Source organism: Ananas comosus, linkage group 3 (genome assembly GCF_001540865.1).
Source record: "Ananas comosus cultivar F153 linkage group 3, ASM154086v1, whole genome shotgun sequence".
NCBI lineage: Eukaryota > Viridiplantae > Streptophyta > Magnoliopsida > Poales > Bromeliaceae > Ananas > Ananas comosus.
In genome coordinates, this window is record NC_033623.1 from 12,205,481 (window position 1) to 12,220,953 (window position 15,473).

General features: G+C 35.2%; 2 protein-coding genes across 3 annotated transcripts; one reads left to right on the plus strand and one right to left on the minus strand.

Annotated features, from left to right (window-relative positions):
- Window positions 2,333-6,211, plus strand: LOC109707739 (lysophospholipid acyltransferase 1-like). The gene is made up of 8 exons (XM_020229253.1): window positions 2,333-2,753; window positions 3,608-3,663; window positions 3,823-4,043; window positions 4,122-4,530; window positions 4,805-4,890; window positions 5,037-5,100; window positions 5,216-5,331; window positions 5,729-6,211. The coding sequence occupies exons 1-8, from the start codon at window positions 2,452-2,454 to the stop codon at window positions 5,867-5,869; spliced, it is 1,395 nt and encodes a 464-aa protein (XP_020084842.1). The 5' UTR covers window positions 2,333-2,451; the 3' UTR covers window positions 5,870-6,211.
- Window positions 7,386-10,859, minus strand: LOC109707172. Of its 2 annotated transcripts, none has more exons than XM_020228286.1 (2): window positions 10,744-10,859; window positions 7,386-7,904 (listed from the first exon to the last, which is right to left on the minus strand). In XM_020228286.1, exon 2 carries the CDS (start codon window positions 7,894-7,896, stop codon window positions 7,690-7,692), a length of 207 nt encoding a protein of 68 aa, XP_020083875.1. In that variant the 5' UTR covers window positions 7,897-7,904; window positions 10,744-10,859; the 3' UTR covers window positions 7,386-7,689. The 2 variants fall into 2 exon arrangements, with proteins under 2 accessions (XP_020083875.1, XP_020083876.1); XM_020228287.1 differs by lacking the exon at window positions 10,744-10,859 and adding an exon at window positions 9,781-9,888.

A 15,473-nucleotide genomic window follows, 5' to 3' on the forward strand; every position in this document is an offset into this window, starting at 1 on the left:
TAAAATCAGATTTTAGAGAGCATGTTTTAAATGCTTCTAAGTTTAGAGCTTTTAAAATTAAAAATTTAATTTAAAAAAAATCAAAAAATCAGATTCTTCAAAAAAGAAAAATTTACCAGACGTTCTATCGGCTCTAAAATTACTTTCCAAAAGTTAAGGCTATGTTTGGTTGGGAGATAAAAGGTGGAATAAAATATTTATTCCACCCTTATCCTCCAAACGCAAATAAAAAATGGTGGGAACACTAATTCCCTTCTTAACGGGTTATTCTAGAATAGCCCGTTAAGAGGTGGAAAACTAGTGTTCCCACCGTTAAGAGAGAGAGAGAGAGAGAGAGAGAGAGAGAGAGAGAGAGAGAGAGAGAGAGAGAGAGAGTGTGTGTGTGTGTGTGAGAGAGAGAGTGAGTGAGAGAATTTTTAATTTATTATAAAATTTAAATTTCGTAAATTTAAAAATTAAAATTTATAATTTTTAAAATTACAAAAATTAAAAATTAAAATTTAAACTGTTTAATTTTAAATTTTAAAATTTGATATTTTAAAATTTTTTTTATTTAGAACTTGATATTTTGTATTTGTAAATTAAAATTTCTTCTTAAATTTAAAGTTTAAAATTTAAAATTATAAATTTGAGATTTTAAAATTTTAAAATTTAATTTTGATTTTTAAAATTTAAATTTTATATTTTAAATTTTAAAATATAAATATAAAATATAAAAATTTAAATTCTAATATAAGGAAAAGAATAATATTATTATTTTTTATTTATAACTACCCACTTTAATTCTTATTCCATCTTAGCTAATCAAACACTATTTTTCTTATTTCCAGGAATAACCCAATTTTCATCCAAATGCAAAATTAATCTAATCTCCGCTTATACTTCAATTTATATTTATTTCCGAAATACCCACTTTTTGTTTATCCTCGAACCAAACGATATCAAGAGGCGAAACAATCCCACTACACCATAGCAGGAGATCACAAAAGTGCTAGTAACAAACAATATTAATAATTTTGTATTAAATTAAAATATTTTGTTTTAAAAAAATTAGAATAGGTCTCGTGTGCTTTCGAAAATACGAATGCCTCCGTACTTATAAGTTATCTATGATAACGAACATCCAATTTGACGATCGGACCTGTTAAGCATGATCTACGCTATTAGAATTATTTTAAAATCAAATTTCATAATTTTTTAATATTATTTATTTATCAAATAATTAAAAAGTCCTAAACATGACTGTTTTAATGGCCGATGTAGTACGTTCTCAAGTTTAACAATGTAGAACAATCTAAATTAAGTAAAATTTTAATACAAAATTTTACTTACCATCAAGAGCAAAATAAATACTTACGATTTGAAATCTAAATTTTTTATCATTATTTTTTTATAGAATTTTTATTTTTAGCCATTTACTGGACAAACAAAATTAAAAAATTTTATTTTTAGATAGTTTCAATAGTGTTGATCCTGTCTAACGAAATCAATCGCGGAATCAGATATTTCATCATCAAAAATAATTTATAAATATGATACAGTAGCCTAGATCACAAGTATTATCCTCTTATATTTATTTATTATTATAATTATTATTTTTATTTAGGAAAAACTTCAAATACCCCCTCCGTGGTTTCGCACTTTCTCACTCCGTGGTTTCGCACTTTCTTACTCTAGTATCATGTGGTTTAAAGTGTATCAAGTTAGTACCCTGTGGTTTCGCACTTTCTAACTTTAGTACATTGTGGTTTAATATTTTGTTAAATTATATACAAAAAACTTCATATATCCTATCTAGATTTATCGAATATTCATTTTAGTACCATTGCGTTTTAATTTTGTCATTGATTTAATGAAATAGATAATAAAAAAAGAAAAATAAAACCATAGAGTACTAACTTGATACACTTTAAACCACAGGATACTAAAGTGAGAAAGTGCGAAACCGCAGGATACTAACTTAATATATTTTAAACCACAAGATGCTATAGTGAGAAAGTACGAAACTACAGGAGGTTATTTGAAGTTTTCCCTTTTATCTATAAAGTAACGGCATGAGACAAAACTTTCCCTTGAGACTCTCTCCTGTAACTAAAATCGAACCAAATTTGAGACGGGGGCATCAATTCAACCCGCGCGAGTAAAATAACCACCCCAACGTTGGACGAAATTACGATCGAACCACAACGAAACACCAACTGACCAACCCCACCGCTCCGCTCCTGGACCGGGGCGTCGTTCCCGAGGCGTGGACCCGCGCATCCAACGACTCCTCGAAGGGCATATTCGTCACACGGAGCCAATTAAACTCTTTCCTCTGTTATCTCTATCCCCACTCCGCGCTCCCTTCTTCGGTCTCCGTTGAAATAAACGAGCATTATAAACCACAGAGGACGACGAGGAGGGGGAGAGTGAGGAGGTGGGGTGGAGCTCGGAGGAGTGGCCGCGGAGATGGAGCTCGAGATGGAGACCATGGCGGCGGCGATCGGGGTGTCGGTGCCCGTTCTCCGCTTCCTCCTCTGCTTCGTGGCGACGATCCCCGTGAGCTTCGCGTGGCGCCTCGTCCCCGGAGCCCTGGGGAGGCACCTCTACGCGGGGCTCGCCGGCGCCGCGCTCTCCTACCTCTCCTTCGGCTTCTCCTCCAACCTCCACTTCCTCATCCCCATGGCCATGGGCTACGCCGCCATGCTCCTCTTCCGCCGCCACTGCGGCATCGTCACCTTCTTCGCCGGGTTCGGGTACCTCATCGGATGGTAATTCGCCCTCAATTCGCCTTGGATTCGGAGTTTTTGATTCCTCCCCCGGTTTCTCTCTCCTCAGATCCGATTATCTAGGATTAGGGTTTCGTGTGGATCCAGCGAAGGTCGGGATTCGTGAGAGTCTAGATGTTTCGGGAAGAGTTAGAGCACCAAAAAGTAACAAAGGAATCTTTGAATTGATGCGCTACTACGTAATTGAATGAATTGCATGGAAAATTTAGGGACTTCACTCCGGTTCAAAATCATTCAAGATGCATCTTTTCTACTATTGCATTGACCCAGAGAAGAAGTTTAAATCTAATTTTGTGATGTTAGGATACCTCCTTCCTATAGACTACTCTGAATTTTAAAGGGAAATTTTTGGAGGGGTTTTGCATGTGCCTAAAATTAGCACTTTTATAGACAATTATATCCCGTTTTCCCTAAAAGGTAAAAATTATACCGCTTATTTGGCCTTGTTGCCGCCACGGCAATCTAAGAATTGTTTTGCTTCTGAAGGATTGAGCTAAAATCATGTTGTTTTGCTAACGACATAGCATGCCGAGTGCTCTGTTTTGCTGATGCATGGCTCAGTTTCTGCTGATGTTTTTGACTTTGGGCCTCATTAATACCTATGGGTAGCAGCACATGCTTTGTTTTTCCGGTTAAAAAAAAATGATCATATTATTTTGAAAATTCTTGGGTGGTACTATGATATTACTCTTTGATTCAAATAACCGTTTTTTCGATTTTCAATATTGTTCGTCTCCGAAATGTGACTTTTGTTTCTAATGCTGCAATCCTCCCTTGGGCGTCGGAATCTTCAACAGAAGTGTTTCACTGTTTTCTTATTGGTGTCATTTTTGCAGCCATGTGTACTACATGAGTGGGGATGCATGGAAGGAAGGAGGCATTGATGCGACTGGTAATGATGCCTTTTTTAGATTATTTCCTAATTCAAGTTTGTACAAATTAAAGCATGCACAGTGACTTAATAATTTCCTGATCTGGTGGCTAAACTTCTTATTCTTATGTTCTTAACTTCTCTTTCTCGCTTTTTCTATTTTCTATTGTGCATGAAAAGGTGCCCTCATGGTTTTGACACTGAAAGTCGTCTCATGCGCTATAAACTACGGCGATGGACTATTAGAAGAAGATGGCTTGCGCGAGTCCCAGAAAAAGTACCGATTAATTCGTCGTCCCTCTATAATTGAGTACTTTGGGTACTGTCTCTGCTGTGGTACCCACTTTGCGGGACCGGTGTATGAGATGAAGGATTATCTTGAATGGACAGAAAGGAAAGGGGTGAGTGCTAGCTTCTGTTCTTAACTTTGTGAGGGAAACTTCTTATTTTGACGTTCTTGCCTCATTTTGCTTTGCTAGTTGTGGGCCCCTTCGAAGGACAAACCATCTCCTTCACCTTATCTGGCTACATTGCGTGCTCTAGTTCAGGCTGGCATATGTATGGGTTTATACTTATATTTGGTGCCACATTTTCCACTCTCACGATTTAGTGAGCCCATATATTACGAATGGGGTTTTTGGAAACGGCTATACTACCAATACATGTCCGGCTTTACCGCCCGTTGGAAGTACTATTTTATCTGGTCAATCTCAGAAGCATCAGTGATCATATCTGGGCTTGGATTCTCTGGTTGGACTGATTCTTCGCCTCCAAAACCCAAGTGGGATCGTGCGAAAAATGTTGATATTCTTGGAGTTGAACTTGCAACCAGTGCGGTCCAGTTGCCCCTTGTATGGAATATTCAAGTCAGCACTTGGCTACGTTATTGTAAGTTTCTACTTCCTGCTTAAATGATTGCAATTGTTATTGTTTGGTATTCTTAGTGCAATACTAATAGCAGATTCACGATACATCCAGAAAGGAGAATTGGGCTACGTACAGATAAGAATATGCTAATTAATTGCTATCCTTGTGGATGTCAAACTTTTCTTAGAATGATACATTTTCTGCTCTTACCTTAGGATGCTTCTACCTTTTTGTACATCAGACCGTTTAGATGATAAAGTATGAGGACTCTCTAACTAGAGCTTATGTGTTTTAGATGTTTATGAGAGGCTTATTCAGAAAGGGAAGAAACCTGGATTCCTTCAGTTGTTGGCTACACAGACTGTTAGCGCCGTTTGGCACGTGAGTCACTATTCTTAGTTTCATACGGAAAATGTCCAATATAATGTGGTTATAATTTTCTCAAAGTTTGGTAACTTCTTTGTTACTTGAAGTTTCACTACGCATCTAATATTCACTTCTGATCCTGACACACTTTTGAACTGCAGGGTTTATATCCTGGTTATATCATATTCTTTGTTCAATCAGCATTGATGATAGCAGGTTCACGAGGTATGATGCATTTTATATGATGGTGTGCCTATATTTGCTGTCGGTCCTTCATGTTTAGTCTTCAACAGGGGGCTTAAGCATTCCTATAACATTGTCTTCAAATATTTTTGAACAGTTTTATACAGATGGCAGCAGGCTGCTAATAACAATGCCATTTTGAAGAAGATTTTGACGCTCACCAATTTCGCGTACACGCTGCTTGTTCTCAACTACTCTTGCATTGGTTTCATGGTTAGCTTCTAACTGAGCCCCTTCGTTAAGTAATAGCTTTAGAGAGGCAAATTTTAATGATCCGTGCAAGTAAACTTCGTCTCTTTTTTTTTTTTTTTGCCTTCCAAATCTTCTTTTTGTGGGGATTCAATTTCTTCTATTCAGATAGTAACGCTATGCAGTTCATGCAGTGTAACTTCTGTATCTGCATCGCCAGAATTCTCTAATCGATCACGATTTTCTGATTACCTTAGTGGTTTTAAAATAAACTATAGCCAGAAAAGTCAAGGAACTTTCTAAATGATCTCTGAATTGAATTTTCTGTGCATTTTTTAACAGCTTGCATGCCTGCTTATTGTCTCGCTTTTCATCTGATGCTATATATGTTCATGCGCATTGTTTGCTTTATGTTCTGAAGGTTCTGAGCTTCAAGGAAACCCTGGCCTCCTATCAAAGTGTGTACTTCGTCGGCACTATTGTTCCCATCATATTGATTCTGCTGAGTTATATTATCAAGCCAGCGAAACCTGTTAGGCCGAAAGCTCGCAAGAGCGAGTGAGCGAGAAAAGCATGTCTCGTCATGCTGCCGGCAGAAGAGGCAAAGCTTGAGGAAGCATTTTTTAAAAATTTTTTTATGAGTGATTTGAGATTTAAGTATAGCTTGTTTGATCATTTGCAATCTTGTAAACATATCCGAGGATTTAGGACTATCAATAATGTGTTTTATTTTCTACTTTACGTGGACAGTAGTAGACTCTGTTAAGTTATTCAGAAACTTGAATATTTTTCCCGAGGATGCTTTTAAGTGCATTTCGAAGATCTGTTTTCATCTGTAGTAAAGATCACTTCATTCACGGTGGAGCTGTTTTCCAGAAGTTTCATCATTCTCTCCTTTTTGTAATGCTATTTAGCTATGTTCGTTCCAATGTATACTTGTCTCATTTGATCAGTACTGGAAGTAACAGCTTCCTTCAGGTCAAGAATTTAAATGTTCATTGACACTGACTGTATTTATCATACCGTATCGTATTAATATGATATCAATACAATACAGTCTTTTTGGCACAGATCAAAACTTTCTATTCTTTAAATTAGTTAGTAATTTTTTCAATAAAGATCAAAGGTTTGATAAAGATGAGTTAGGCTATTATATTATTAATAGCACTAAGTCATTGGTGTATTAGGTTTTCGGGCCTTGGATAAAAAGATGTGCAATTAAAGTGATAATAGTCTTCTAGGGTTGAGTGAATGGTTTGCTGAATAGTATGATCTAACAGCTGAAAATGATTAAAGGGGTAGATCTAATAGCAAAAAAATTGATAGTACCAAACGCTAGATACTATTGATAGTATAGTAGTCAGACTATTGATAAAGATATATAATAAATAATTAAAATATTTTGTTACTAAAAAATAAATATTTTATGTCATTGTGTGTTGGTATAAATATATTATTTTGACCGACACACATTGATAAGGTACGACATACACGGTCTCAGTAAAATTTCGGCACGATTATGTGCCACGGCACATAAATCTTTGCTGCAGATGCAGATAATGGGTAAGGTATAGCCTTCCCAAGCTTCCGATTTCTTAAGATATTGTGTAACATTCTTCGACAAAAGGGGGAAGGTATAGCCTTTCACAAGGGTATGGTTTGGTGCTCAAGCGGGTAATCCAAGCAACGCATAGCTGCTCTTCCCAAAGCATAAAGCATCGTATGTTCTTACAATCAATGTGCACGAGTAATAGATGAACTGTGCAAATGTTCTTACAATCAATGCACGCCATTAATAAATGAACTGTGCAATTTTAGGAGTTAGTAGGTTACATGCAATTTGCTGTGGTCCTGAAACTGTTGCTTTCAACAATTGAAGCACACAAACACACGATGCGCGTGTCAGTGTTGTGGCCATACCAATTCCCCATATTATACCACACTATAACAGCAATCCAAGACATACTGGCGCTGCTAACTAACAGCAGGAACAGAAAGTAGCCAGTGAATGAGACAGCAGATCAGCAATCAAAGGAAAAAAAGCAGGGAGACACAAATAAGCACATGCAAAATCAAGGTGAAGGAGAAAACAATCTATAAAGAGCATAAATCTCAGAAGCACGCCCACCAAAGCACAGATAGAGATGATAACTGCTAAAAACTGCCTGTCCAGGCAATAAAAGTAAAGGGAATGCTTAGATCCTCTACGCTTTTTAGCCTCAGTAAAGAAGGCCAAATTGTTTCACCAAAACAAGAATAAGATCATACACAAGACATTATCCTTCAAGAGCATGCTAGTCCACATGTTTGAACAAGTTTGGTAATAAACATGTGTACTTGATCGCGTTACATAGAAGCCTACAGTTTTGAAATTGCGAGATCCTACTTTTCATCACTTTCCTCGTTCTTTTGCCCGTATCGCCGATTGAACTTTGCAATCTGACCCAGACTCTGCGCCATTTGACGCTTAGCTCTAAAATGATAGACTTTGCCGACATGGTGTATTTTGGTCATCATAACATTCATCAGCCTACCGCTTTGGGTCACGTAGGAAATCCACTGCATTTGAGGGTGCAATCCCTTCCTCATGTTTTCACCTGGCATCCGCGCATGCACAGAATAGTACAAGGAGTTAGGAACAATAAGAGGATAACATTGATGGCATGCTTGGTTTGAGATATTTGAAACTTGAAATGGGAATCAGAATAAGTCATTCTCATTATTAGTGTTTGGATTGAGCGATTAGCATTCCCGAGGGATTCTAATCCCTCAAAAGTGACTCTCACTTCTATGGTGGGAGTCAACTTTGATTTCAGAGTGATTGAGAATTTTTTTTTCCACTAATAATTATTTGAATTCAAATGTAAATCATATAAAATCATTAGATTAAATCATAAGTTCAAATTTGAATTTAAAATTTTAATTTTAATTGCTTAAATTTTAATTTAATATTTCCAAATTTAAATTTTGACTTTGACCTTGAATTTGAATTGTAAAATCAAATTTAAGTTCAAATTGTAAGTTCAAATTAGATTCAAATTTTGATTAAATTTTTTAATAACAAATTTAAATTTTTAATAAAAATTTATTTTTTAAAAAAAATTACTTTGGACATGATTCCAATTCCGATTCTGATTCCTCTTACGAACCTAAGAGACTGTTGTTTTTGTCATTCCGTTTTCGATTCCGACCCATTTCTATTCCTATTCCAATTTCGATTCCTCTTCTAAACCAAACATGCCCTGAAGGTTTTCTTTATCTCTGATTCACTACAACCCTATGATAGCCTCTATGGAACGAAATTCTAATATTACATAATACCATTATAGATACTAAACTTTCAAGTCACCTAGTATCTTTCAACTTGCGCTAGCTATGTTAATCACTCTACAAAATATTTTATATAAAGAATGTAAAATATGGAGTTCAAAGAGTAAAATTATAAACTACATAAATACCAAAGTAGAAAAAAAAAACCCTGCAAATATAAGCAGGAATACCATGGAATGCAAGAACTTTGTAAAACAATCAGCATGTAAAAATACATTAAACACATATTTTACATGAACAAAGAATGTAGCTTAACTTCTAGACTAGACATTAGAAGATGGAATAAAAGCTTGCCCTAATCATGTGATCATGCTGCACTAATCGTAATTTACCACATATCACAAATAGCAGAGAAGGAAAAGCTGATGGGCTACTGTTCTTAATAGAAAATCGATTCAAACGATCACTGCATGCTAGAATCAAAGGGGGTTATAAGACTATGGAAAGGAGTAGAAATGAGAAGAACACCACGGTTGACGAAGACAAAATGCCAAGAACCAATACATAGTCAATACGCGAATTACAGGGAACTTTTAAAGGTGAGAAATCGAGGCGTTCGAGAAAGCGTATCTACATGCAGGGCAACATTCGAATCTCGAGATGCCTCGGTTCCCAAACGCCTCTTCATTGTTAGAACTACTAATAAATGTATCTGGAAATTTAGAAAGATCTATTGCGTAAAAAATTTGTAACTTTATGTGAGTACAAGGTAATAACAATGGAGCAGGCGAACAACTAAATAACACAAAAGTATACGAAGTCTTGTGATGAATTTAACGAAGAACACTCCATGTGAAGAACAATCCGATACTATAATGAAGCATAATTTGGCTCTACATTAATTACAGGAAAATTTTCAATTCAAGCCAAATTTTGAGAACATACATGAGCAGGAATTGTGATATAAATAAATTGAACCAATACACAAACCAAACAAGCTAATATCAGTACTAACAAATAAAAACACGATCTTGAACATAATTTCTCAACAAATTACTGGTCTTTTTTCCTTCTTTTTTTTTCTTGTTTGAGTTCCTCAAATGTTATAAGATCTTAAAAACACCTTGTGAGTAACACAAAAACCCTAAATTTTAAAAAATAAATAAAAAAAAAAGACTAGGAGATGAGAGAAAGGTCCTTAACCTCTTCAATGTGGGAGCGACGAGAGAGAGAGAGAGAGAGAGAGAGAGAGAGAGAAAGAGGTCGCAAATGGCAATGAGAGATCCGTGGAGCCCTTTGCTGCAAAAATGGAAAAACAAAAAAAGGGAAAAAAAAAATTAGGGTTGTTAATGAGCCACGAAGGCCCAGAGACAAATGGCCCGATAAGGCCCATACAAAAATGGGCTATAGATAAATGGGTTCGAATGGACCGGGCCGTAACGGGCCTGAACCCCGTGAGCCCGCTTCGCACTTTACAATTCGGCCTTCTAGCTTTTAACTTATTACAAATTCGGGCTTAGCGTTTGCATTACGGTGCGGTTTGACTTTTTCTTTTTTTGTGCCCAATTTTTACTGCCATGCGATTACACCACGAGGTGAATATTTATACCCGTTTTGGAGGGAAATTTGACACATGAAAATGTGATTGCATTGGAACGTATACCACGGGGAACTAAATTATAAAGATTTTGTAGTGCGTAAATCATGACTCGCAGCAACATCGACAATCAACAATCAAAATCGATGGTCGGCCCCACAAAAGTCCAAGTTTGAGGCTCGCGGTGGACGAAAAGAGTAATGTTTTGACTCTGTTGTAGAGTGTAATATTGTTTACTTAAGTAACAATTTCTTCTTTCTGCTTAAAAAAGTGTTTCTTATTTTTTTCCTTTTTTAAACTAAGATAGCGCAAAAATTATGAGATATTGTCCAACTATTTGGATCCCAGTAGTATGCCATTGGGCTGGTTCAAAGAGGTCTTGGATTCGTCAAAAAAAAAAAAAAAAGAAAACTTAAAATTTTGAATATTAATTATTAAATTTTTTATCACTTGTACTGACTACGATGTGTGAGTGACTACTCTCATACTATGTTGTCCTTATAGCTTGTCAATATCANTTAAAAAATAAATAAAAAAAAAGACTAGGAGATGAGAGAAAGGTCCTTAACCTCTTCAATGTGGGAGCGACGAGAGAGAGAGAGAGAGAGAGAGAGAGAGAGAGGTCGCAAATGGCAATGAGAGATCCGTGGAGCCCTTCGCTGCAAAAATGGAAAAACAAAAAAAAGGGAAAAAAAAAATTAGGGTTGTTAATGAGCCGCGAAGGCCCAGATACAAATGGCCCGAATAAGGCCCATACAAAAATGGGCTTTAGATAAATGGGTTTCGGATGGACCGGGCCGTAACAGGCCTGAACCCCGTGAGCCCGCTTCGCACTTTACAATTCGGTCCTCAACTTTTAACTTATTACAAATTCGGGCTTAGCGTTTGCATTACGGTGCGGTTTGACTTTTTCTATTTTTGTGCCCAATTTTTACCGCCATGTGATTACACCACGAGGTGAATATTTATACCCGTTTTGGAGGGAAATTTGACACATGAAAATGTGATTGCATTGGAACGTATACCACGGGGAGCTAAATTATAAAGATTTTGTAGTGCGTAAATTATGACTCGTAGCAACATCGCAATCAACAATCAAAATCGATGGTCGGCCCCACAAAAGTCCAAGTTTGGGGCTCGCGGTGGACGAAAAGAGTAATGTTTTGACTCTGTTGTAGAGTGTAATATTGGTTACTTAAGTAACAATTTCTTCTTTCTGCTTGAAAAAGTGTTTCTTATTTTTTTGCCTTCTTTTAACTAAGATAGCGCAAAAATTATGAGATATTGTCAAACTATTTGGATCCCAGTAGTATGCCATTGGGCTGTTTCAAAGAGGTCTTGGATTCGTCAAAAAAAAAAGAAAAAAGAAGAGAGTATAAACCATCAAAATTTGAACTTAAAATCTTGAATATTAATTATTAAATTTTTTATCACTTGTACTGACTACGATGTGTGAGTGACTACTCTCATACTATGTTGTCCTTATAGCTTGTCAATATCATAGCGTGCATAATTTAAAAAACACTTATCAGGAACAACTTGTGAGGTGGGGAAAAGAACTTCCCCCTGTGGACCACATTCTTTGCCCTTGGGGGTTTGTCGAGGACTCATGCTCTCAACATTCATTTAACGCGTCCGGATTAAGACATGTCGACGAAAATGACACCCGCGGCTGGCCCCTGTGCGTTATGCGGTGCCCCCCATCGACCTCCGTCTAGAGTGTAGTGTGTGTTGAATCGGACTCGGTGCCGACATGCGTCGACCAATTGCAATAGCAACCGCTAAAGCCGAGTCTTCTGTACAAGACTTTTATAAGAATCTCAAAAAGAACAAGAAGATTTGCGGCTACTTTACATCAAATATCCACCAAACATATCGCGGCCGACCGACTTAGTAAAACCGTCGAATGCATTCGATGCCAAAATATTGTTCTAAATTCTATGCAGCATGGAATGAGTCTTAATTCTAGACTTTAATTTGAAATTCCAATAGCCCCACATTTGAAAATATAAAAGGTTATGTCCCTAGAACAAGTGGCAAAGAACTTGGTGGTTGGTACTCGAGACCCAAGTTCGAATTCTAGTTGATTCACATTTCCAACTAAGTTTATTTTTAAATAAAATAAACGAAGCGGATAACGTGCTACCTATCTCTAAAAAAAAAAAAAAGAAAAGAAAATATAAAGGATTATGTACCCTAATGATAATAGCTAGATTTAAGCATTTTGAGCTGTTGGTTTAAGTTCCATCTTGTTGGGAGCGTGATTTTCTCTAATACCAATTGCTGGAATCGATATTTGTGCTGATACCGATTATATAATCCAAGATCTAAAATAGAACAAAATAATATATAGAAGAGATATTGTAGGAGGAAGAAGATAATAAAACTAATACTTTATTAATAAAAAATAATTAATTATATTTCGAGCAACACCCATACAACCATGTCTACTATGGTTTATTTGTCTAATTAACCCACGCCTAATTATATATAACTATTAAACCATAACAGATGATAAATCTAATTTTACTTTGAATAATTACATATCCTAATTATAATCAAATAAAAAATTTAAATCTATCTCTAATTATATTTTAATTAAGTTTGGATTATTATTCCAACACATCTGATGATCTTGAGGGTTTTTATTTTAGAAATATAAGAGATCATGAATTTTAATAATAAAAACTAGCCTTAAAAATTTTGGAGTTGAGCCATAAAAACCAGCCTTAAGTAGTTTAGGCCGGTGATTTTGGCTCAACAATTTATTATTACTAGTGAATTGGACAAATGATTTGGATTCAATGAATTATTATTGCTATTGGATCAAACCACTATAGTCAACTTCATCCTTAGACCCCGTTTCATATCATAAATTTGGAAAGGTTTATGAATAATCTTTAATATGTTACAAACCACAGGCAACTAAATTGTTGAATTTCTTTCTTGGTCTTGCTAATTAAATCTATCCATTCGTGATGGCCACATATGCATGGTGGTAAAATGCAGCGAAATTTATTTGTAAGCATACTATTATTTAATTAGTTGCATATTTCGTCTTAACTCGTGTAGGATCCACTTCAATGTCTCTTACAAAATTAAGAAAGGTCTAATGCACCTAAACTAATGAGCATAAACAGTAAAATACTTTCCATAGTCCATGAATTAAGGATGGGTTCAACTTGTCAAAGACATATCGAAAACATCAATTAACCTAATACGAACAACAAATACACCAAAACAAATCTTTAAGCTAATCACTCTTTAATAGCATTTAGAGAACACATATTAAACTAACTAGAGTGAAGTGCTCCAAGGAAAACATGAGGCTCTGGGTTCTCATGTATCTTGTGTTGGATCTACTTGTGCTCTTATATGAACACAAGTAGAAAGAAACAAGACATAGAACAAACAGTGTCAGCGACAAGTTAGTTTGTACGCATGCGGGGGTTGGATGTAGGCACCAAATTGATACTTTTAACTACAAGAATCAATCATGGGACCCTTATGTATGATATGCATAGAAAATGATTCAGTAATAGCCATTAATAATGATACGAAGTTTTACGCAAATCGTCCTGAGAACGTTTCCTTTCTCAATGACTTTGCGGGTTTCCACCAAATTAAGCTCAGAAAGCAATTATTTTAGATATACAAGCACGACGACATCGAGTCGCATGGTGTTAAAAGTCCATTCAAAGTGTCATCAATCCAAAGCTATGCGGAAAAAAACGTCCTAATACGAAGCTCCAAACCAAGAGTTGCACACGAAGTGCATCCCCCCTAAGAGCCATGCTACTACTGTTGTTTTTATTGATTCGGGCTGAACCTCAACTATAATCCTAAGTGGGAAACAGCTACTAATATGTTTTATTACGCAACTGTGAATCATGGGTACAGGTTTTGACTAGGGAATCCTCAGACACTTCAAATTGTCTTTTCCAACGGCGTAGATCCTTTTTGTGGTCTCTGCATGCTCTGTGTTCATGGGCTCCTGGAGTGTAGTAAATTTGAATATTATAGGTGCCGTTTGGTACAGGGATGATAAGAGACTATCCCTCTCTTTACACCCAAACATAAATTTCGTACCCAAGAACAGTAATTTTCGGGTTCATAAAATAAATTGATATAACTCGGTATATGTCTGCAACTACTGTTCCACCGTCTTTTCTGAAACAAGCTTGTTCCCAAGTGAGGATAAAATTAATTAAAGTCTAAATTTAATTTTAGTTATGATATTAATCATTAATTAGATATTTAAGTCACATCCTTTGCTTAAATAATAAAATAATTAAATATTAATAATTTAATGTGTTTATTTATAAACTAATATTTATTATATATATTGATCAACTATTAATATTTTTATTAATCTAATTAATTTTTTTACTAGTTATCTAACTAAAATAATTTACTAACTAATTAAAAAGTTAAATTATTTTTTATATCTAATTAATTAATTAATTAATATATTTTCATTATCTTATACAATATTCATAACTAATAAATTTATTAATATATTAAATTATTTTTAATTAATATTTTGATATTAATTAATTCGATAAAATATTTTTAATTTAAAATTATAAGTTTTTTTCTTTTTCTTTTTTCCAATCTAACCATTCAAATCTTATTTACCTTATCTCCGGTAACAATCTAATTTTCATCGAAATGTAAAATTAGTCTAATTTCTTTCTATATCTGAACTTGTATATATCTCTAAAATAAACAATTATTACTTAGAGCCGAATCAAACACAGCGATAATGACTAATTCAGGGCACAAAAAAAAAAAAGCGCTAAATGCCAAATTTAGACCCACCACTTTAATGACTTGATAAACATTCATCATTAAGCTCTTCCGCTAGAAAGCACACTAATTTGACAAAATTACTATGAAATTCTGCAGTTGGCATCCAATCGAAACTGAGTAAAATTTAAAATTTCTATAAATTTTATAAAATTAATGAATTCGATTAGGTCTAAACCACAGAAAATAGAAATTTTCTAACTAGCAACAAGATATTCAGAGCTTTAATGACTTAAACATTTAGCCTCCGTTTGGTTCGGGGTTAAGGAAAAAGTAGCTATTCCAGGGATAGAGTTAAGTTCAGGGTTAAAGTGGGGTTAAAGTTTTTTTGTGTTTGGTTGGGGGTTGGAGTTAGTCTAGAATAATGAAAAATAGTGTTTGGTTGGAGTAGGTGGAATAAGAAAATAATGATTGATAAAGAAGAATAATGATTGGTTGGAGTAGGTGTGATAAGAAAGATAGTGGGTTATTATGAATAGAAAAAAGTGTT

Excerpts from the sequence above, each read along its gene's own strand:
- LOC109707739 (XM_020229253.1), top strand. The coding sequence starts at position 2,452 with ATGGAGCTCGAGATGGAGACCATGGCGGCGGCGATCGGGGTGTCGGTG. Across the intron at positions 2,754-3,607 it reads TTCGGGTACCTCATCGGATG|CCATGTGTACTACATGAGTG; the intron begins GTAATTCGCCCT and ends TCATTTTTGCAG. Across the intron at positions 4,891-5,036 it reads CTGTTAGCGCCGTTTGGCAC|GGTTTATATCCTGGTTATAT; the intron begins GTGAGTCACTAT and ends TTTGAACTGCAG.
- LOC109707172 (XM_020228286.1), bottom strand. The coding sequence starts at position 7,896 with ATGAGGAAGGGATTGCACCCTCAAATGCAGTGGATTTCCTACGTGACC.